Raw genomic sequence first — 22,690 nt, forward strand, 5'->3', positions numbered from 1 at the left:
TCCCAGGCGCAGGTAGCCGAGGACACAGCACGCCTCCTGTCCCATGCAGCCCGGCTGGGGTTAAAGGTAAATGTGGAAAAAGGTTGCCTTATCCCATCCCGAACCACAACGTTTATTGGTCTGGCTTTACACACCATAACGATGAAAGCCTGTCCGTCCTCCCGCCGGGTGGACGACATCCTAAAGTTTCTTCCCATGTTCCGGAGAGGCAGTCGGCTGTCGCTGATCACATTCCTCCGCCTCTTGGGCAAACTGACGTCCGTGGCGGCCGTTGTCCCCCTGGGCTTGCTCCGACTGCGCCCCCTGCAGAGGTGGCTGAACAGTTTTCATTTGGATGCCGAGCGACACAGACACAGGAAGATAACTGTGTCACAACGGTGTCTACTCGCCCTAGCCCCATGGAGAGACAGGGCGTACCTGGCGAGCGGGGTCCCTATGGGGTCCATTCCCTCTCGCAGGGAGATCGTCACCACCGACGCTTGCCCTCTGGGCTGGGGTGCGGTGTGGCAGAGCAGGACAGCTCGCGACCAGTGGTCGGCGGAAGATCGCCTAGACCACATAAACGTGCTGGAGCTACGTGCGGTGCACCTGGCCCTACAACACTTCCTGCCATATTTGAGAGGCAGGCACATCCTCATACGGTCAGACAACACCTCAACCGTATTTCACAACCACCAGGGCGGAACCAAGTCTGCACGACTGCTAGAGGTGTCCACAGACCTGCTGACGTGGGCGGCCCCCCGTCTCACCAGCCTACGGGCGGTGCACATACCAGGGGTGCGGAACCACCTTGCAGACTTCCTCTCCCGCCAGAAGCCTCCGTCAGGGGAATGGCGCCTCCATCCGGATGTGGTGCACACCATCTGGGCCCGCTTCGGGAGAGCACAGGTGGACCTTTTTGCCTCAGGGGAGTCAACCCACTGCCCTCGCTGGTTCTCCCTAGTGGAAACAGTCAGTCCTCTGGGCCTGGACGCACTGGCGCACCCCTGGCCACAGGAGTTGCTCTATGCATTTCCACCACTTCCTCTGGTACGTACAGTTCTCCAGAGGGTCGTTCAGGAGGGTCACACCATCCTGCTGGTTGCCCCTTTTTGGCCAGGGAGGACATGGTTCCCCCTGCTCCACAGCCTCTGTCACGGAGCACCTTGGCGCCTCCCCGACAGGAAGGACCTACTGTCGCAGCTGGGAGGCCGGATCTGGCACCCATGCCCACAACGCCTCCAGCTGTGTGTCTGGCCGCTCAGGGGCCGGAACCACTGCTGAGCAGCCCGGTGAGACACACGATACTGAACGCCAGAGCGCCGTCCACCAGGCTACAGTACGACAACAGGTGGAAGCTGTTTTCCAGCTGGTGTAGGGATCTGGGCGAAGACCCAGTACACTGCCCTGTACCCAAAGTCCTGGAGTTCCTGCAATCCCTACTAGGTAAGGGCCGATCCCCCTCTACCTTGAAGGTCTATGTGGCAGCAATATCCTGCCGCCATGTTGTAATCAATGACCGCACAGTAGGGAGCCACAACCTGGTGTCCCTCTTCCTGAGAGGGGCTCAGAGGTTGCATCCCCCGAGAGCTCCGAGAGCTCCGTCATGGGACCTTAACCGGGTACTGGACGCCCTGTGCGGGCCTACCTTCGAACCCTTGGCACAGGCAGAGCTGAAGTGGGTGTCATGCAAGACAGCCCTTCTCCTGGCCATTACATCGGCAAAGCGCGTCAGTGAACTGCACGCTCTGTCAGTCAGCGAATCATGTCTGAGGTGGAACTCAGATGGCTCGGGGGTCACGCTGTGGCCAAACATAGCATTCCTCCCGAAGGTACTGTCGCAGGCTCACCTCAACCGGCCTATCAGGCTGGCTCGATTCAACCCCCCACCTGGGGAGCTGACAGACAAACTGGAGCTGTTGTGCCCAGTCCGGGCCCTGAGAGCCTACATTGAAGCTACTGCACGCATCAGGCGAGCAGAGCAGCTGTTCCTTTGCCATAGTGGTGTGAACAAAGGCGGCGCTCTCTCCAAGCAGCGCCTGTCCCACTGGATTGTAGACACAATCAGCCACGCCTATGAGGCAAGTAACCTCCCCGTACCATCAGGGGTACGGTGCCACTCTACAAGGAGCATTTCCACATCATGGGCTGCCATGAGAGGGGTGCCCTTGGAGGACATTTGTGCCGCCGCCTCATGGGCTTCGGCAGGCACTTTCTCAAGGTACTACAGGGTGAATGTTGCCACTCCCCACCCATTGGACGTGGTCCTCTTCCCCGAATCCTCCGGTTCTACCCTTTGAGGTTTGTAATCAGGATTCCTCGTGACTTGGCTGGTATAAGTCATTCAGTGCTTAAAGCACCGCCTCTGGCGGTCAGCAGGGACGAAATAGAACGATAGTTACGTATGTAACTACGGTTCTATGAGTCCTGAATGACCGCCAGAGGCACTCTTGTCACTCAGAATCCTCGTGTTTTTCGCGAGAAGATTCTGTAGGGACTGAGCCCCGGATGACTGCCGGAAGTTATAGACTACTCCGGGTCATCACGGGGTCAACCGACATTGTTGGTATAAAATACTCGACTGCGCATGCGCAAAGGGACGTATTCAGTGCTTAAAGCACCGCCTCTGGCGGTCATTCAGGACTCATAGAACCGTAGTTACATACGTAACTATCGTTTTAAGTGTTTAGAGAGGCACTTGTCTTTTTCTCCTTGGGTAAATCATTCCATTGCACCGTTTGTACTACATGGAATACAAGCTACTGTTATGCTAATTACTGTCTGTTATTTACTTAGTATTATTTCTAGTAGTATTATTCACTGTCTCTGTTGTTTATGTATTGTTATTTCTGTCTGTATGATTCCAGAAGTGTCCACCACAGAGCAGAGTCTCCAACTCCCAGCCTTCTGTCTGTGAAGAGTGACAAGTCTAAAAATGATCCTCCTCTCTTCAGTAATGAACCTGGACCTCCTGATTCACAGTATGTCAACCCTCCTATAAATATATACAACACTATAACACTGTAACACTATACAATATACACCATAACACTATACAATATACACTAGTCTATAACATATTTTATAGTGGCGGTGAGAAGGCGGGCAGCTGTGTTCTGCACTAGCTGTAAACGCCTGAGTGACGCCTGGTCGATGCCAATATACAAAGAGTTGCAATAATCTATTCTTGATGAAATCAAAGCATGGATAACCATCTCCAGCTGTTTTTAGGGGAGTCAGGATTTGACCGTGGCGATGATTGGAAGAAGAGAGTTTTAACGACGGAGCTGATTTGTTTATTAAGTTTGAAATATTTATCAAAAATAAAACCAAGAGGGGGGACAGTGGCACAGTCGGTAGTGTTTTCGCCTCACAGCTAGAAGGCCCTGGGTTCGATTCCCGCTGTGGGCGCTGGGGGCGTTTTCTCTCCTCTGCATCATCAGAGCCCATACCCTAGGCGGGGTTGGCGAAAGGGCCTTTCTGTGTGGAGTTTGTATGTTCTCCCCGTTTCCCCTAGGGTAGGTACGCTCACATGTTCTCCCCGTGTCCCCTAGGGTAGGTACCCTCACATGTTCTCCCAGTGTCCCCTAGGGTAGGTACCCTCACATGTTCTCCCCGTGTCCCCTAGGGTAGGTACCCTCACATGTTCTCCCCGTGTCCCCTAGGGTAGGTACCCTCACATGTTCTCCCCGTGTCCCCTAGGGTAGGTACCCTCACATGTTCTCCCCGTGTCCCCTAGGGTAGGTACCCTCACATGTTCTCCCCGTGTCCCCTAGGGTAGGTACCCTCACATGTTCTCCCCGTGTCCCCTAGGGTAGGTACCCTCACATGTTCTCCCCGTGTCCCCTAGGGTAGGTACCCTCACATGTTCTCCCCGTGTCCCCTAGAGTAGGTACCCTCACAAAAGCATGCAGTAATCCTGGTCGGAATGTGTTAAGGAGATAACTGTTACAATTGCTCAATTCAACAGACACCTTTTAACCCATTCTAAAAACACCTTCTCAATCCTGACCTAAGTTTTAAGTGTTTAGAGAGGCACTTGTCTTTATCTCCTTGGGCAAATCATTCCATTCCACAGTTTGTACTACATGGAATACAAGCTACTGTTATGCTAATTACTGTCTGTTATTTACTTAGTATTATTTCCAGTAGTATTATTCACTGTCTCTGTTGTTTATGTATTGTTATTTCTGTCTGTATGATTCCAGAAGTGTCTACCACAGAGCAGAGTCTCCAACTCCCAGCCTTCTGTCTGTGAAGAGTGACAAGTCTAAAGGAAATCCTCCTGAATTCGGTAACGAACCTGGACCTCCTGATTCACAGTATGTCAACCCTCCTATAAATATATACAACACTATAACACTATAACACTATACAATATACAGTATAACATATTTTATACTGACTGTGAGTTGGCGGGCAGCTGTGTTCTGCACTAGCTGTAAACGCCTGAGTGACGCCTGGTCGATGCCAATATACAAAGAGTTGCAATAATCTATTCTTGATGAAATCAAAGCATGGATAACCATCTCCAGCTGTTTTTAGGGGAGGTAGGATTTGACCGTGGCGATGATTGGAAGAAGATAGTTTTAACGACGGAGCTGATTTGTTTATTAAGTTTGAAATATTTATCAAAAATAAAACCAAGAGGGGGGACAGTGGCACAGTCGGTAGTGTTTTCGCCTCACAGCTAGAAGGCCCTGGGTTCGATTCCCGCTGTGGGCGCTGGGGGCGTTTTCTCTCCTCTGCATCATCAGAGCCCATACCCGAGGCGGGGTTGGCGAAAGGGCCTTTCTGTGTGGAGTTTGTATGTTCTCCCCGTTTCCCCTAGGGTAGGTACCCTCACATGTTCTCCCAGTGTCCCCTAGGGTAGGTACCCTCACATGTTCTCCCCGTTTCCCCTAGGGTAGGTACCCTCACATGTTCTCCCCGTGTCCCCTAGGGTAGGTACCCTCACATGTTCTCCCCGTGTCCACTAGGATTGGTACCCTCACATGTTCTCCCCATGTCCCCTAGGGTAGGTACCCTCACATGTTCTCCCCGTGTCCCCTAGGGTAGGTACCCTCACATGTTCTCCCCGTGTCCCCTAGGGTAGGTACCCTCACATGTTCTCCCCGTGTCCCCTAGGGTAGGTACCCTCACATGTTCTCCCCGTGTCCCCTAGGGTAGGTACCGTCACATGTTCTCCCCGTGTCCCCTAGGGTAGGTACCCTCACATGTTCTCCCCGTGTCCCCTAGAGTAGGTACCCTCACAAAAACATGCAGTAATCCTGGTCGGAATGTGTTAAGGAGATAACTGTTACAATTGCTCAATTCAACAGACACCTTTTAACCCATTCTAAAAACACCTTCTCAATCCTGACCTAAGTTTTAAGTGTTTAGAGAGGCACTTGTCTTTATCTCCTTGGGCAAATCATTCCATTCCACAGTTTGTACTACATGGAATACAAGCTACTGTTATGCTAATTACTGTCTGTTATTTACTTAGTATTATTTCTAGTAGTATTATTCACTGTCTCTGTTGTTTATGTATTGTTATTTCTGTCTGTATGATTCCAGAAGTGTCCACCACAGAGCAGAGTCTCCAACTCCCAGCCTTCTGTCTGTGAAGAGTGACAAGTCTAAAGGAAATCCTCCTGAATTCAGTAACGAACCTGGACCTCCTGATTCACAGTATGTCAACCCTCCTATAAATATATACAACACTATAACACTGTAACACTATACAATATACACTATAACATATTTCATAGTGCCGGTGAGAAGGCGGGCAGCTGTGTTCTGCACTAGCTGTAAACGCCTGAGTGACGCCTGGTCGATGCCAATATACAAAGAGTTGCAATAATCTATTCTTGATGAAATCAAAGCATGGATAACCATCTCCAGCTGTTTTTAGGGGAGGTAGGATTTGACCGTGGCGATGATTGGAAGAAGAGTTTTAACGACGGAGCTTTTGTTTATTAAGTTTAAAATCTTTATCAAAAATAAAACCAAGAGGGGGGACGGTGGCACAGTCGGTAGTGTTGTCGCCTCACAGCTAGAAGGTCCTGGGTTCGATTCCCGCTGTGGGCGCTGGGGGCGTGTTCTCTCCTCTGCGTCATCAAAGCCCATACCCGATGTCAACCGTTAAGAAATATCCGAGTATGCTTATCAGCTTTACGGTTAATTTGCATGATAATAAATGCGTGTTCTGATCTTAAATCCCTTTATTTTAGATTGTTTTTAGTAATAGTACAACATAAACATTACAGAGACTGTAGTTGTCACTGTACAATACTGTACAAAACAGTTGTCATGTTGCACACATGCCTAAAATTGCTGTTATTTGCGCCGCCCAGCTTGTCACACTCCAGGCTGCATGAACAGCGCTGCTCGGGCGCTGTTTTCTGCCCCCTCAATGTCCCAAAGTTCTCCCCACACTGGCACGGCTTACGGCTATCAAGTTAGCCATGTGCTATCCATGTTTGAGGGGTTTCTCGTCAGCGAAAAGTCAAGAAACAGAACACGGTGACATGCATGCTGATCGTCCTTAATAATTAAAAAAGGCTTAGCCCATGCGTCCAGTGGCTTTATAGTTAGGCTATAGGCTGCTCAGATCTGGACTGGACTTATTTATGTTTTGGAATAGAACCGGCGGACCTCTGTACTGTAGACGCGCAGATGCATGCGTGCAGATGCGATGCGTTGTTTATTGATGATTAAGCCTACAACAATTTATTTATATTGTTAAATGTTGCTTTAACAACATTTAGTTTGTCTTTTAAAAAGGAGCATAAATACATTTATACCATTCATCTACCAACTTTAATTATGTAGCCTATACTATGCATATTACATTTGGGGTAGCCTATTAAAAAAAAAAAAAAAAAAAAATCAACAACCGTTAATTAACCGGATAATGCCATCGGCTACCCGGCTGGAAAATTAACCGTTAGATACATATGTATCTATATGTATATATTCTATTGTCTTCATCTATATGTATCTATATGTATATATTCTATTGTCTTCATCTATATGTATATATTCTATTGTCTTCATATATATGTATCTATTCTATTGTCTTCATCTATATGTATATATTCTATTGTCTTCATCTATATGTATCTATTCTATTGTCTTCATCTATATGTATATATTCTATTGTCTTCATCTATATGTATATATTCTATTGTCTTCATCTATATGTATATATTCTATTGTCTTCATCTATATGTATATATTCTATTGTCTTCATCTATATGTATATATTCTATTGTCTTCATCTCCACAGAGAGACATTCAGAAACACACCTGGACAGAAGACATTCAGTCAAACCACACCTGGACACAGTAAGACTGGACACATTTTACACTAACATTTTATTTCAATGAATGAAATGTTTAACCCATTCTGACCGGGCACCCATTTTGGTGTCGGCATCATGTTATGCTTTAGCTGTTGAAAAATAGCAGATCTACAAGCTCATATCGCGCCACCGAGTGGCGCGATACGAGCTTGTAGGTCTGCTATTTTTGAAAAAAATCGAAGAACGACTGACATTTTTAGAACAGGTCTCAGGTCAGAATGGGTTCATCAGACCAGTGTGTGTCTGGCGGAAACCTCGTATGAATCTGATCTCAGGTCAGAATGGGTTAAATAGCAGCAGACTCATCAGATTAAATATACTCGTTGTATTCCTGTCTCAATGTCCAAATACTGATTATAAACACATACATTTAGACTAAAATGTATGTTATTTATTTTAGCCAATTTTCTCTTTTTTTTTTCTTTTACAAATTTAGATTTTCTGGGGGATATATATTATACATAGTTGTTTTAATGCTATGGATTGTTCAATGTAAAGTTGTAAATGAAGCATAATGTTTAACATGTATTAATTGTCTCCTCATATCAGAAGTCCGTCTGCCGGAGTATGTAAAGGTCTATAAGGTCACTGTGGACGGTCTTGATCATGTGGCATACGTCACTGAAGAGCCCTCCTCCCTCTCCGACATCTACACAGACCTCCACCTATCAGTGGGAGGGAGTGAAGGGGTTAATCAGCAACATGAGGTGTGGCAGCTTGAGACCGCCTCCAGCATGAAGACCCTCTATGACGTCATAATCAAGTGCCGTGCCATCTTTAAGACCCTCCTCCCTGGCAGAGACACGCCCAGCGGCAGAGTTCTGACCATTGGCATCGCTGGCATCGGGAAGACATTCTCCGTGCGTAAGTTCGCTCTGGACTGGGCGAGAGGTTTGGAGAACCAAGACATCAATCTCCTGGTTCTCTTCGCATTCCGGGAGCTGAACTTGGTCCGAGATGAGCAGCACAGTCTTCTCTCACTGATCCATGTTTTCCATCCAACGTTAGAGAAGCTCACAGCAGAGCAGCTCGCTGCCTGGAAAGTTGGCTTCATCTTCGATGGTCTCGATGAAAGCAGGTTTCCGCTGAAATTCCAGAACATTGACGTCGATTCCAACGCCTTCGACAACAATGACGTCGTCTCTGATGTCACGGTGACATCATCGGTGGGCCTGCTGCTGACGAACCTCATCAAGAGGAATCTGCTCCCCTCGGCTCTCCTCTGGATAACCACCAGACCTGCAGCAGCCTATCAGATCCCTCCTGAATGCGTTGACATGGTGACAGAAATACGAGGGTTCACAGACCCCCAGAAGGAGGAGTTCTTCAGGAAGATGTTCAGTGATGATGAGGAGCTGGCCAGCACCATCATCTCACACGTGAAGACATCAAAGAGCATCCACATCATGTGTCACATCCCAGTCTTCTGTTGGATGACCGCTACCGTTGTGGAGGACCTGGTGAAGACAGGCAAGACAGGACAGCTGCCCAAGAGCCTGACCGGGATGTTCAGCCAGTTCATATCGATCATGATAAAAAGGATGATGACGATGTATGGCGAGACTGACAGGGATGTTCTTCTGATGCTGTGCCTGCTGGCGTTTAAACATCTGAAGAAAGGCAGCGTCACGTTCTACCAAGAAGACCTGGAAGAGTGTGGTCTCGATGTGAACCACGCCGCGCTGTACTCGGGAGTGTGCACAGAGATCTTCAAAGAAGAGACCGTTCGATCTCAGAGGAAGATCTACAGCTTTGTTCATCTGAGCATCCAGGAGTTCCTGGCTGCAGTCTACCTGATGCACTGTTTCACACAGAAGAACATGAAGGTACTGAAGACATTCCTGGGAGATGATGTCAGTTCCTTGGAGGACTTCCTGCAGAGAGCCTTTCAAAAAGCCCTGAAGAGTAAGAACGGCCACCTGGACCTCTTTGTCCGCTTCCTTCATGGCCTCTCGCTGGAGTCCAACCAGAGTCTGTTAGGAGGCCTGCTGGGTCACACAGAGAACAGTCCAGAGAGCATCCAGAGAGTCATCAACAACCTGAAGGAGATGAAAATGGAAGATGAGAGTCTCTCTCCTGACAGATTCATCAACATCTTCCACTGTCTGATGGAGATGAACGACCTCTCAGTTCATCAGGAGATCCAACAGTACCTGAAGTCAGCGGACAGATCAAAGACAGAACTGTCTGAGAGCCAGTGTTCAGCTCTGGCCTTCATACTGATGACGTCAGACGAGGAGGAGGAGTTTGACCTGCAACAATACTTCACATCAACAGTATCGGGGACATCCAGACTACTCCCAGCTGTGAGGAACAGCAGAAAGGCTCGGTTAGTAGTCATGTGGATAGAAAACCTGTTAGAATCAATCTACCATCACACCTAATTACTATAATAATAATCGGGTCTCAAAGTGTGTGTGTGTGTGTGTGTGTGTGTGTGTGTGTGTGTGTGTGTGTGTGTGTGTGTGTGTGTGTGTGTGTGTGTGTGTGTGTGTGTGTGTGTGTGTGTGTGTGTGTGTGTGTGTGTGTGTAATATTTATACAGCATTTTTGCCTAAATGGAACTGACTGACACGCACAGAGAACAAAGTAAAAAGAATAAATAAGATAACATTCATAGATCAATCAATGCAAGTTACACACTGTAGTATTAGATCATTTTGGGCGGGAACCCCTTTTGGTGTTTTAACCCATTTTGGGCGGGAACCCCTTTTGGTGTCATCATGTCATGCTTTAGCTATTGAAAAATAGCAGATCTACAAGCTCATAGCGCGCCACCGAGTGGCGCGCTATGAGCTTGTAGGTCTGCTATTTTTTGAAACTGTCAGGATTTAGAAGAAATTTTTTAGAATCTGATCTCAGGTCAAAATGCGTTAAAGAACCACCACTCTTCTGTGCGTTAGAATCTGATCTCAGGTCAGAATGGGTTAAACACCATGTTATGCTTTAGCTATTGAAAAATAGCAGATCTACAAGCTCATAGTGCGCCACTCGGTGGCGCGCTATGAGCTTGTAGGTCTGCTATTTTAGTCGAAGAACGACTGACATAGAAACAGCTTTTTCAGAAAACTATCAGGATGTAGAAGACATTTTTAGAATCTGATTTCAGGTCAGAATGGGTTAATACAGATTATTTGTCTTTCACTTTGATGTTTTCTGGTTCCCTGTTCTTATATGACCTGTTCTTATCTGACCAACTAGACTGTTCTTATATGACCTGTCAATATCTGACCAACTAGACTGTTCTTATATGACCTGTCAATATCTGACCAACTAGACTGTTCTTATATGACCTGTCAATATCTGACCAACTAGACTGTTCTTATATGACCTGTCAATATCCGACCAACTAGACCAGGGGTTTTCAACTGGTTTTGACCCAGGGACCACCATTCTGACTAGCAGCAGCCTGGGGACCACCACTGTTGTGTCGGGTGGGTTCATCGTAGATCTACGATGGACCCACCCGACACAACAGTGGTGGGGCATTCATGCACCATGGGTTAAGATTGTTTTTGTTTTCTTCTTACTTGTTACTCACTAATCACACTATCACAGGCTACATTCATGAGCTGGACAAAAAAAACTAAGTATTTTAACAAAAGTGTTTTTTACTTGTACTAAGCAGGACTCAAAATAATAATCCATTTCAGTTAATCACCCAAACACTGAAGACACATTTGACAGTCACAGTAGGTTTGTTTCTGACAACCCCCCCCCCCCCCCCCCCCACACACACACACACACACACACACACACACACACACACACACACACACACAGAAACAGAATATATATTTTTATCTTATTCTATTAATCTAATAATCTTCTCTTTATTTTAACCAACCTACAACGGTTTATACATTACCTTTCTAACATACAGAGGGAACTGTTCATTGTGTACCGTCACTTTAAAAGAGTAACGCCAGGGCTCCACTGGGCGCGTCTGCGGCGCGTCTGCGTCGCGTCTCCGTCAGCGTCGGGAATGTTCCCTTTTAATCAATGGAGGGTGGCTCCACTGCCCGCGTTGCGTCGCGTCTCCGTCACCATAAAATTGAACCGGTTCGTTTTTTGACGCACGCACGCGTGACGCACGCGTGACGCACGTGTGACGCAACGCGCCCAGTGGAGCCCTGGCGTAATGTATACATCATCGTACGACGTGCCACGCACCAAAAATAGCCAATCTACCAGCTCACATTGCACCTGGCTGCATCGCGTTGTGAGCTTGTAGCTCTGCCTTTTCGGCAACGATAGACTGAGAAGTTGCACATTGAATAGGCCTTATGTGAGACTATTCAATCGATCCGCGGCAGATATTATAACTCTATGGCAGGGAGATTTGACTTTCCCAAACGTATTATTATGAATTGGATGAATAATTATGGCAACGTCTTACCGTGCTTGCCTTGGGCAGCAAGCACGGTAAGCATGCATGCGTTGGGTGGAAGCACAACATGCGTTGGGTGGAAGAGAAGGATGGTTGTTCCGCTGCAGCAGCTGATGGCTCCGTCAGCTTTTTTTAGTTTATTTGACACGTTGAGCACTTGACTTTTTGAATTGTAATGTTAGATTCGACTTAAGTTATTATTATTATTCACAAACAAGTAAAAATAGTGCAAATAAGTTTTATAATATATATTAGAAAGGTAAAGAAAAAAAGGCAAAAATACAACATTTCTGAATGCCTGGCTGCGGACCACCAGCAGTACCTCTGCGGACCACCAGGGGGGCGCGGACCACCGGTTGAAAACCCCTGATCTAGACTGTTCTTATATGACCTGTCAATATCTGACCAACTAGACTGTTCTTATATGACCTGTCAATATCTGACCAACTAGACTGTTCTTATATGACCTGTCAATATCTGACCAACTAGACTGTTCTTATATGACCTGTCAATATCTGACCAACTAGACTGTTCTTATATGACCTGTCAATATCTGACCAACTAGACTGTTCTTATATGACCTCAGGTCAGAATGGGTTAAACACCATGTTATGCTTTAGCTATTGAAAAATAGCAGATCTACAAGCTCATAGTGCGCCACTCGGTGGCGCGCTATGAGCTTGTAGGTCTGCTATTTTAGTCGAAGAACGACTGACATAGAAACAGCTTTTTCAGAAAACTATCAGGATGTAGAAGACATTTTTAGAATCTGATTTCAGGTCAGAATGGGTTAATACAGATTATTTGTCTTTCACTTTGATGTTTTCTGGTTCCCTGTTCTTATATGACCTGTTCTTATCTGACCAACTAGACTGTTCTTATATGACCTGTCAATATCTGACCAACTAGACTGTTCTTATATGACCTGTCAATATCTGACCAACTAGACTGTTCTTATATGACCTGTCAATATCTGACCAACTAGACTGTTCTTATATGACCTGTCAATATCCGACCAACTAGACCAGGGGTTTTCAACTGGTTTTGACCCAGGGACCACCATTCTGACTAGCAGCAGCCTGGGGACCACCACTGTTGTGTCGGGTGGGTTCATCGTAGATCTACGATGGACCCACCCGACACAACAGTGGTGGGGCATTCATGCACCATGGGTTAAGATTGTTTTTGTTTTCTTCTTACTTGTTACTCACTAATCACACTATCACAGGCTACATTCATGAGCTGGACAAAAAAAACTAAGTATTTTAACAAAAGTGTTTTTTACTTGTACTAAGCAGGACTCAAAATAAGTCTCAAAATAATAATCCATTTCAGTTAATCACCCAAACACTGAAGACACATTTGACAGTCACAGTAGGTTTGTTTCTGACAACCCCCCCCCCCCCACACACACACACACACACACACACACACACACACACACACACACACAGAAACAGAATATATATTTTTATCTTATTCTATTAATCTAATAATCTTCTCTTTATTTTAACCAACCTACAACGGTTTATACATTACCTTTCTAACATACAGAGGGAACTGTTCATTGTGTACCGTCACTTTAAAAGAGTAACGCCAGGGCTCCACTGGGCGCGTCTGCGGCGCGTCTGCGTCGCGTCTCCGTCAGCGTCGGGAATGTTCCCTTTTAATCAATGGAGGGTGGCTCCACTGCCCGCGTTGCGTCGCGTCTCCGTCACCATAAAATTGAACCGGTTCGTTTTTTGACGCACGCACGCGTGACGCACGCGTGACGCACGTGTGACGCAACGCGCCCAGTGGAGCCCTGGCGTAATGTATACATCATCGTACGACGTGCCACGCACCAAAAATAGCCAATCTACCAGCTCACATTGCACCTGGCTGCATCGCGTTGTGAGCTTGTAGCTCTGCCTTTTCGGCAACGATAGACTGAGAAGTTGCACATTGAATAGGCCTTATGTGAGACTATTCAATCGATCCGCGGCAGATATTATAACTCTATGGCAGGGAGATTTGACTTTCCCAAACGTATTATTATGAATTGGATGAATAATTATGGCAACGTCTTACCGTGCTTGCCTTGGGCAGCAAGCACGGTAAGCATGCATGCGTTGGGTGGAAGCACAACATGCGTTGGGTGGAAGAGAAGGATGGTTGTTCCGCTGCAGCAGCTGATGGCTCCGTCAGCTTTTTTTAGTTTATTTGACACGTTGAGCACTTGACTTTTTGAATTGTAATGTTAGATTCGACTTAAGTTATTATTATTATTCACAAACAAGTAAAAATAGTGCAAATAAGTTTTATAATATATATTAGAAAGGTAAAGAAAAAAAGGCAAAAATACAACATTTCTGAATGCCTGGCTGCGGACCACCAGCAGTACCTCTGCGGACCACCAGGGGGGCGCGGACCACCGGTTGAAAACCCCTGATCTAGACTGTTCTTATATGACCTGTCAATATCTGACCAACTAGACTGTTCTTATATGACCTGTCAATATCTGACCAACTAGACTGTTCTTATATGACCTGTCAATATCTGACCAACTAGACTGTTCTTATATGACCTGTCAATAACTGACCAACTAGACTGTTCTTATATGACCTGTTCTTATCTGACCAACTAGACTGTTCTTATATGACCTGTCAATATCTGACCAACTAGACTGTTCTTATATGACCTGTCAATATCTGACCAACTAGACTGTTCTTATATGACCTGTCAATATCTGACCAACTAGACTGTTCTTATATGACCTGTCAATATCTGACCAACTAGACTGTTCTTATATGACCTGTCAATATCTGACCAACTAGACTGTTCTTATATGACCTGTCAATATCTGACCAACTAGACTGTTTTTATATGACCTGTCAATATCTGACCAACTAGACTGTTCTTATATGACCTGTCAATATCTGACCAACTAGAACTAGACTGTTCTTATATGACCTGTCAATATCTGACCAACTAGACTGTTCTTATATGACCTGTTCTTATCTGACCAACTAGACTGTTCTTATATGACCTGTCAATATCTGACCAACTAGACTGTTCTTATATGACCTGTCAATATCTGAACAACTAGACATTGGTACATTTACATTACACTTTATAGTTCATTTCATTGAACATGAATTTGATCTAATCTGTGTTGATGATCACTGATTTTACATCATCTACATTTACAGACTTGTTGGCTGTGAACTCCAAAATGCAGAATATGAGATTGTGGCTTCAGCTCTCAGCTCTAATCCTTCACATCTAAGAGAATTGGACATCAGTTATAATGACATAACGGATCCATCCATGGACCTGCTCACTGCTGCATTGAAGAGTCCAAACTGTCATCTGGAGATACTGAGGTCACATTATTATTTACATTAGTTCTGTTTTATTATTTATAGTTTAATTCTTAAACCATTCTGAACGGGAACCCATTTTGGTGTTAGCATCATGTTATGCTTTAGCTATTGAAAAATAGCAGATCTACAAGCTCATAGCGCGCCACCGAGTGGCGCGCTACGAGCTTGTAGGTCTGCTATTTTTGAAAAATCGAAGAACGACTGACATTTTTAGAATCTGATCTCAGGTCAGAATGGGTTAATCAGACCAGTGTGTGTCCAGTGGAAACCTCGTATGAATCTGATCTCAGGTCAGAATGTGAGTGTTAATAAAGTTGACATCATGGTATCTGTCACAAACTGTAAAGGGCAAGTTCCCCTCCGCTCCACAAGGAGACCCCACAATGGATCAGGAAGGACTTGTGGCAGTGCCCCACTGCCTCCCTCACTTCCTCCCCCTCACTTCCTCTCAATAAAGCAGGCCTGGATGCTCACTTGTCCCCTTATCCCCAACCACACAGCCACACCCTTGTTTGCTGTGTGCATGACCAGATGATTCCCTATGCGTCTTTGAACTTGTTTCAATGTAAGTCACCATGATGTGGGTTATATTTAAGACTGATGCATTTGATTTATACTTATATTCTGATTTATATTATGAACTTATACTAGATATGTGGCTAATTATTATTTGAATATGCATAGGAAATGTATAAATATGAACTAAAGGCCATACTTTATAATTTAATGTTTATGTAGAAAGATACTATAACTATTTTATTTCCTTTGTTTATTTATAGAACCATCAAGGCAATCATCACAAGTGTCAATGTCAAAGTTGATCTGAATGTCAACCCTTATCCAGCAAAATAAAACTGGATAATACAAAATCCTGTTTCCTGGTGGTTTGTGGCTCCAGTTGAACTTTATAACCTAACAGTATCCCACTGATTAGAATAGTGATATGGTCAGAGTTTGTGTTGTCTAGTTCACACTCTCACATCACAATGCTACGGTACAGTAACTACAATATGTGATCCATCATGGCTGCTAGGGGATTATCATTATCAATGCTACGGTACAGTAACTACAATATGTGATCCATCATGGCTGCTAGGGGATTATCATTATCAATGCTACGGTACAGTAACTACAATATGTGATCCATCATGGCTGCTAGGGGATTATCATTATGTGAACTAATGGGGTACAGTGATTACAGTATGTAGTCATGTTGGCACGCACGCACACACACACAATTCCTATGTTGGAACTTTTGGAAGATTAAGATTATGATGATTTACTTCACATTATCCCTGCCTGCCTTCTCTTTCCATCTCTTGGTGTCTTTACTCCAAAACTGTGATATTCAGTCCAGATATTTCATGTGTAATTACAGACTTGCTGGCTGTACCTTCACACAGACAGGATTTGAAGTTCTGCTCTCAGCTCTCAGCTCTAATCTTCTCCATCTGAAAGAATTGGACCTCAGTTTCATCTGCCTGCAGGAATCACAACTGCTCCAGCTCTCTGCGTTACTGAAGAGTCCACAGTGTGGACTGCAGATCCTGGGGTAAAGAATGTGTGTTCTCTCTGTGTGGATCTCTACGTGAACATCAACACAGCACTTTGTTAAATGTGTATTTCTCTGCAGGTTGTCAGGCTGTGGAGTCACAGAGGAAGGCTGTTCTTCTCTGGCTTCAGCTGTGACCTCCAACCCCTCCTCCCAGCTGAAACAGCTGGACTTGAACTTCAGCCACTTAGGAGACTCTGCTCTGAAGACGCTGTCTGCTGCCCTGGAGACTGTCAAGTGAGTAGACTTGTGTAGAGCGGCTGTCAAAGGTTCCAGGTTAAATTCCCGGCTCCTCCTGGCTGCTACATGTCGAAGTGTCCTTGAGCAAGACTCTCTGAACCCCTAACAGCTCCCGATGAGCATGCATGTTTTCCTCTGCCATCGGTGGGTGAATGTGAACTACATTGTAATGTAAAGCGCTTTAGAAATGCAGTTTCCCATATTATCATATCATATTACCATATGATCCATGGTTCATTCTAGCAGAGATTTAATATACAGTAGATAGTGTCTATGTTCCATGGTTCTATAACATAGATTTAATATACAGTAGATAGTGTCTATGTTCCATGGTTCTATAACATAGATTAATATACAGTAGATAGTGTCTATGTTCCATGGTTCAATAACATAGATTAATATACAGTAGATAGTGTCTATGTTCCATGGTTCTATAATCTATAACATAGATTAATATACAGTAGATAGTGCCTGTGTTCCATGGTTCTATAACATAGATTAATATACAGTAGATAGTGTCTATGTTCCATGGTTCTATAACATAGATTAATATACAGTAGATAGTGTCTGTGTTCCATGGTTCTATAACATAGATTAATATACAGTAGATAGTGTCTATGTTCCATGGTTCTATAACATAGATTAATATACAGTAGATAGTGTCTATGTTCCATGGTTCTATAACATAGATTAATATACAGTAGATAGTGTCTGTGTTCCATGGTTATATATAACATAGATTAATATACAGTAGATAGTGTCTATGTTTCATGGTTCTATAACATAGATTAATATACAGTAGATAGTGTCTATGTTCCATGGTTATATAACATAGATTAATATACAGTAGATAGATAGTGTCTATGTTCCATGGTTCTATAACATAGATTAATATACAGTAGATAGTGTCTATGTTCCATGGTTCTATAACATAGATTAATATACAGTAGATAGTGTCTATGTTCCATGGTTATATAACATAGATTAATATACAGTAGATAGTGTCTATGTTCCATGGTTCTATAACATAGATTAATATACAGTAGATAGTGTCTGTGTTCCATGGTTATATATAACATAGATTAATATACAGTAGATAGTGTCTATGTTCCATGGTTCTATAACATAGATTAATATACAGTAGATAGTGTCTATGTTCCATGGTTCTATAACATAGATTAATATACAGTAGATAGTGTCTATGTTCCATGGTTCTATAACATAGATTAATATACAGTAGATAGTGTCTGTGTTCCATGGTTATATATAACATAGATTAATATACAGTAGATAGTGTCTATGTTCCATGGTTCTATAACATAGATTAATATACAGTAGATAGTGTCTGTGTTCCATGGTTATATATAACATAGATTAATATACAGTAGATAGTGTCTGTGTTCCATGGTTCTATAACATAGATTAATATACAGTAGATAGTGTCTATGTTCCATGGTTCTATAACATAGATTAATATACAGTAGATAGTGTCTGTGTTCCATGGTTCTATAACATAGATTAATATACAGTAGATAGTGTCTGTGTTCCATGGTTCTATAACATAGATTAATATACAGTAGATAGTGTCTATGTTCCATGGTTCTATAACATAGATTAATATACAGTAGATAGTGTCTGTGTTCCATGGTTCTATAACATAGATTAATATACAGTAGATAGTGTCTATGTTCCATGGTTCTATAACATAGATTAATATACAGTAGATAGTGTCTGTGTTCCATGGTTCTATAACATAGATTAATATACAGTAGATAGTGTCTGTGTTCCATGGTTCTATAACATAGATTAATATACAGTTGATAGTGTCTGTGTTCCATGGTTCTATAACATAGATTAATATACAGTAGATAGTGTCTGTGTTCCATGGTTCTATAACATAGATTAATATACAGTAGATAGTGTCTATGTTCCATGGTTCTATAACATAGATTAATATACAGTAGATAGTGTCTATGTTCCATGGTTCTATAACATAGATTAATATACAGTAGATAGTGTCTATGTTCCATGGTTCTATAACATAGATTAATATACAGTAGATAGTGTCTGTGTTCCATGGTTCTATAACATAGATTAATATACAGTAGATAGTGTCTATGTTCCATGGTTCTATAACATAGATTAATATACAGTAGATAGTGTCTATGTTCCATGGTTCTATAACATAGATTAATATACAGTAGATAGTGTCTATGTTTCATGGTTCTATAACATAGATTAATATACAGTAGATAGTGTCTATGTTCCATGGTTCTATAACATAGATTAATATACAGTAGATAGTGTCTATGTTCCATGGTTCTATAATCTATAACATAGATTAATATACAGTAGATAGTGTCTATGTTCCATGGTTCTATAACATAGATTAATATACAGTAGATAGTGTATATGTTCCATGGTTCTATAACATAGATTAATATACAGTAGATAGCGTATATGTTCCATGGTTCTATAACATAGATTAATATACAGTAGATAGTGTCTGTGTTCCATGGTTCTATAACATAGATTAATATACAGTAGATAGTGTCTGTGTTCCATGGTTCTATAACATAGATTAATATACAGTAGATAGTGTCTATGTTCCATGGTTCTATAACATAGATTAATATACAGTAGATAGTGTCTGTGTTCCATGGTTCTATAACATAGATTAATATACAGTAGATAGTGTCTGTGTTCCATGGTTCTATAACATAGATTAATATACAGTAGATAGTGTCTGTGTTCCATGGTTATATATAACATACATGGGGGGCCAACTGGCGGCCCGGGGGCCACATGCAGCCCCCACCATCACTTAAAGCGGCCCGCAGGTATATATCCGAACATTGATATATTATTGTTTTGATGTCTATTTTTTATGTCCAATGTATTTGTATTTGGTTCATAAAGTTAAATGCATTTGAAATTAAATTAATATTACTTTTCAGGATTCCAATTAAAAAATAGCAAAAGAATAATTCAGGATTTCAGTTCAAATAATAGCAAAAATAGCTGATCCACAAGCTCAAAAGGCGTCACATTGCGGCGTGTTGTGAGCTTGTAGATTGGCTGTTTTTGCTACGACAGTAGTGTGCAATGTAATGTGTAATATGTGTCCCTCTGGGGTGAGGGTGGAAATATAGCACAACTCTGACTAGGGAGATAGGTGGGTTATTGTTCTGAGTTTTAATTAATGTAGAATGTAATTACTTACCTCTGTCATCGGTGTATGAATGTGTGTGTGAATGGGTGAATGTTTCTACATCCTGTCTGTCTGTCTGTCTGTCTGTCTGTCTGTCTGTCGTTCTGTCTGTCTGTCTGTCTGTCTGTCTGTCTGTCTGTCTGTCTGTTCCAGGGGGTCCTTGGGGGGTTCCAGGGGTCTTCTACATCCTGACAGTTTTCTGAAAAAAAGCTATGTTTCTATGTCAGTCGTTCTTCGATTTTTCAAAAATAGCAGACCTACAAGCTCGTAGCGCGCCACTCGGTGGCGCGCTACGAGCTTGTAGATCTTCTATTTTTCAATGGCTAAAGCATAACATAGTGCTAACACCAAAAGGGGTTCCCGTTCAGAATGGGTTGAACACTTTATCCATATTTTATACGTTGGCTATCTTTTTTTTAATAGTTAGTTATAGTATTATAACCAAAAAGGCTCTTTCACACACTTATGCCGCAGTGTGCCAGTGATCACCCTCCTTATTTGTGCCAATGTTGGCACTGGTGCCTAAGGTTGCCTATAGACAATTTTAACCCATTTTGGGCGGGAACCCCTTTTGGTGTTTGAAGCATTATGTTACACTTTAGCTTTTGAAAAATAGCAGATCTACAAGCTCATAGCGTGGCACTGGGTGAGCTTGTAGGTCTGCTATTTTTGAAAAATCATGAAAGTGTGGCACAAATCTTTGAATATATATTCTTTCAGAGCGAATTTTTTAAACTAAAATCTTTGCTTCTGGGGGGTGTGGGGGGAGGGGTCCCTGGAACAACATATTTTCAGATGGGGGTCTGCGGCCAGTTACATATATTTTTTGGGTTCCTTGACATGAAATATTGAACACATAGCGTTTAACCCTGTGAGAACCACTGATACAGAACCAGGTATTTCAGAAAACTGTCAGAATTTAGACAAAAAAGACATTTTTTTAATTTCGACGTCAGGCCTAAATGGGTTAAAATAAATTACAAGCTCAGTTGTAACCAAATGGACCCAAAACAATCTCAGATTGAAAGGTGCAATAGACCACTAGATGTTGCTCTCTGAACACCTCTGTTTCATGAGGGTTCTTGCTTGACTCACATCTGTTCTGTAGGGCAGCAATATTATGCAGTTTGCAACGCTGCAATATGGTAGCCTGGCCAGTGTTCATTTTGACAGCTAATTCCAATTTAGTCTTTTGAATAACACACGCTTTAGTTTTAGTCCTATTTTACTCATCTGAAATGGTCTAGTCTTAGTCTAGTCTTAGTGTTAGTCAATAACAGCTTCCTCCAAGCGTTCCTTTAGGGGGGAAAGTACAAAGTTGCCCACCCCTGTATTATAACATTAATATACAGTATAGTCGGTGTCTGTGTTCCATGGTTCTATTTCTAACATTTTGAATGTACAGTGATTGATACAGACAGTGATTTACAGTGAGTGTTATGATGTTCACCATGATATACTAGAATGATAAACAGCATCTGAATCTAAACAGTGTTCTAAATGACATCATAGTCTAAAGACATGAGGATAGAAGTATTGATATATTTAACATGTCTATAATCTATCTATAGAGATGATAGAAGTATCAGTGTGTAACAATCGCCCTCTTCACAGCAAGGCAAATGATTCACTAAGGAATAAATCAGCAGGATGGTGGGGTTTACTCTGAACACTTTATGTAAGAAGTTGTAATTGAGGAAATCACAGGTAAACAGTACACTTCACAATGACGTCTCTCCCTGTCTCTTTCCCTACTAAATGAAATAAACAAACAAGAAAACAAACTCAAACCAACAGTCAATAATTACATTCAAACCCCCCTCCCGCCCCAAACCAGTCCCAAAGTCAGCGGAACGCAACTGCGCTTCGAATTAAACAAATAATAAAATAATAATTCCAACGAGTGATGTTTGGACATAGTCTGTGGGAGAATGATGACAAAATGTGTTTAGTAAATATTTGGTGGGACTAAAACAGGCCGATGTGAGACATTAAGCAGCAGGTTTTGACTTGATTCATTGTTGTTCTACTTCCTACAGTGTGAATCATGGAGGAGAACGCTGGACTAAACCTCAACGCTGTGAACCTCAACTCCTTACAACACGTGAGTCTGTCTGTCTGTCTGTCTGTCTGTCTGTCTGTCTGTCTGTCTGTCTGTCTGTCTGTCTGTCTGTCTGTCTGTCTGTCTGTCTGTCTGTCTGTCTGTCTGTCTGTCTGTCTGTCTGTCTGTCTGTCTGTCTGTCTGTCTGTCTGTCTGTCTGTCTGTCTGTCTGTCTGTCTGTCTGTCTGTCTGTCTGTCTGTCTGTCTGTCTGTCTGTCTGTCTGTCTGTCTGTCTGTCTGTCTGTCTGTCTGTCTGTCTGTCTGTCTGTCTGTCTGTCTGTCTGTCTGTCTGTCTGTCTGTCTGTCTGTCTGTCTGTCTGTCTGTCTGTCTGTCTGTCTGTCTGTCTGTCTGTCTGTCTGTCTGTCTGTCTGTCTGTCTGTCTGTCTGTCTGTCTGTCTGTCTGTCTGTCTGTCTGTCTGTCTGTCTGTCTGTCTGTCTGTCTGTCTGTCTGTCTGTCTGTCTGTCTGTCTGTCTGTCTGTCTGTCTGTCTGTCTGTCTGTCTG

General features: G+C 43.2%; 1 protein-coding gene across 1 annotated transcript in view; it reads left to right on the forward strand.

The window, feature by feature from the left end:
• LOC310859189 (NACHT, LRR and PYD domains-containing protein 3-like) overlaps window positions 1-22,690 on the forward strand; it is a gene marked incomplete at its 5' end in the record, with an annotated part of 125,411 nt that overhangs the window by 17,261 nt on the left and 85,460 nt on the right. The window contains 6 exons of the mRNA XM_083765590.1: window positions 7,253-7,311; window positions 7,878-9,657; window positions 14,909-15,082; window positions 16,461-16,634; window positions 16,716-16,871; window positions 22,125-22,189. Of these exons, the coding sequence (XP_083621716.1) occupies window positions 7,253-7,311; window positions 7,878-9,657; window positions 14,909-15,082; window positions 16,461-16,634; window positions 16,716-16,871; window positions 22,125-22,189 (2,408 nt within the window). The remainder of the gene's footprint in view (window positions 1-7,252; window positions 7,312-7,877; window positions 9,658-14,908; window positions 15,083-16,460; window positions 16,635-16,715; window positions 16,872-22,124; window positions 22,190-22,690) is intronic.

The sequence above is a fragment of the Protomyctophum parallelum genome (assembly GCF_964188405.1).
Source record: "Protomyctophum parallelum genome assembly, chromosome: 5".
In the NCBI taxonomy this organism is placed as follows: domain Eukaryota; kingdom Metazoa; phylum Chordata; class Actinopteri; order Myctophiformes; family Myctophidae; genus Protomyctophum; species Protomyctophum parallelum.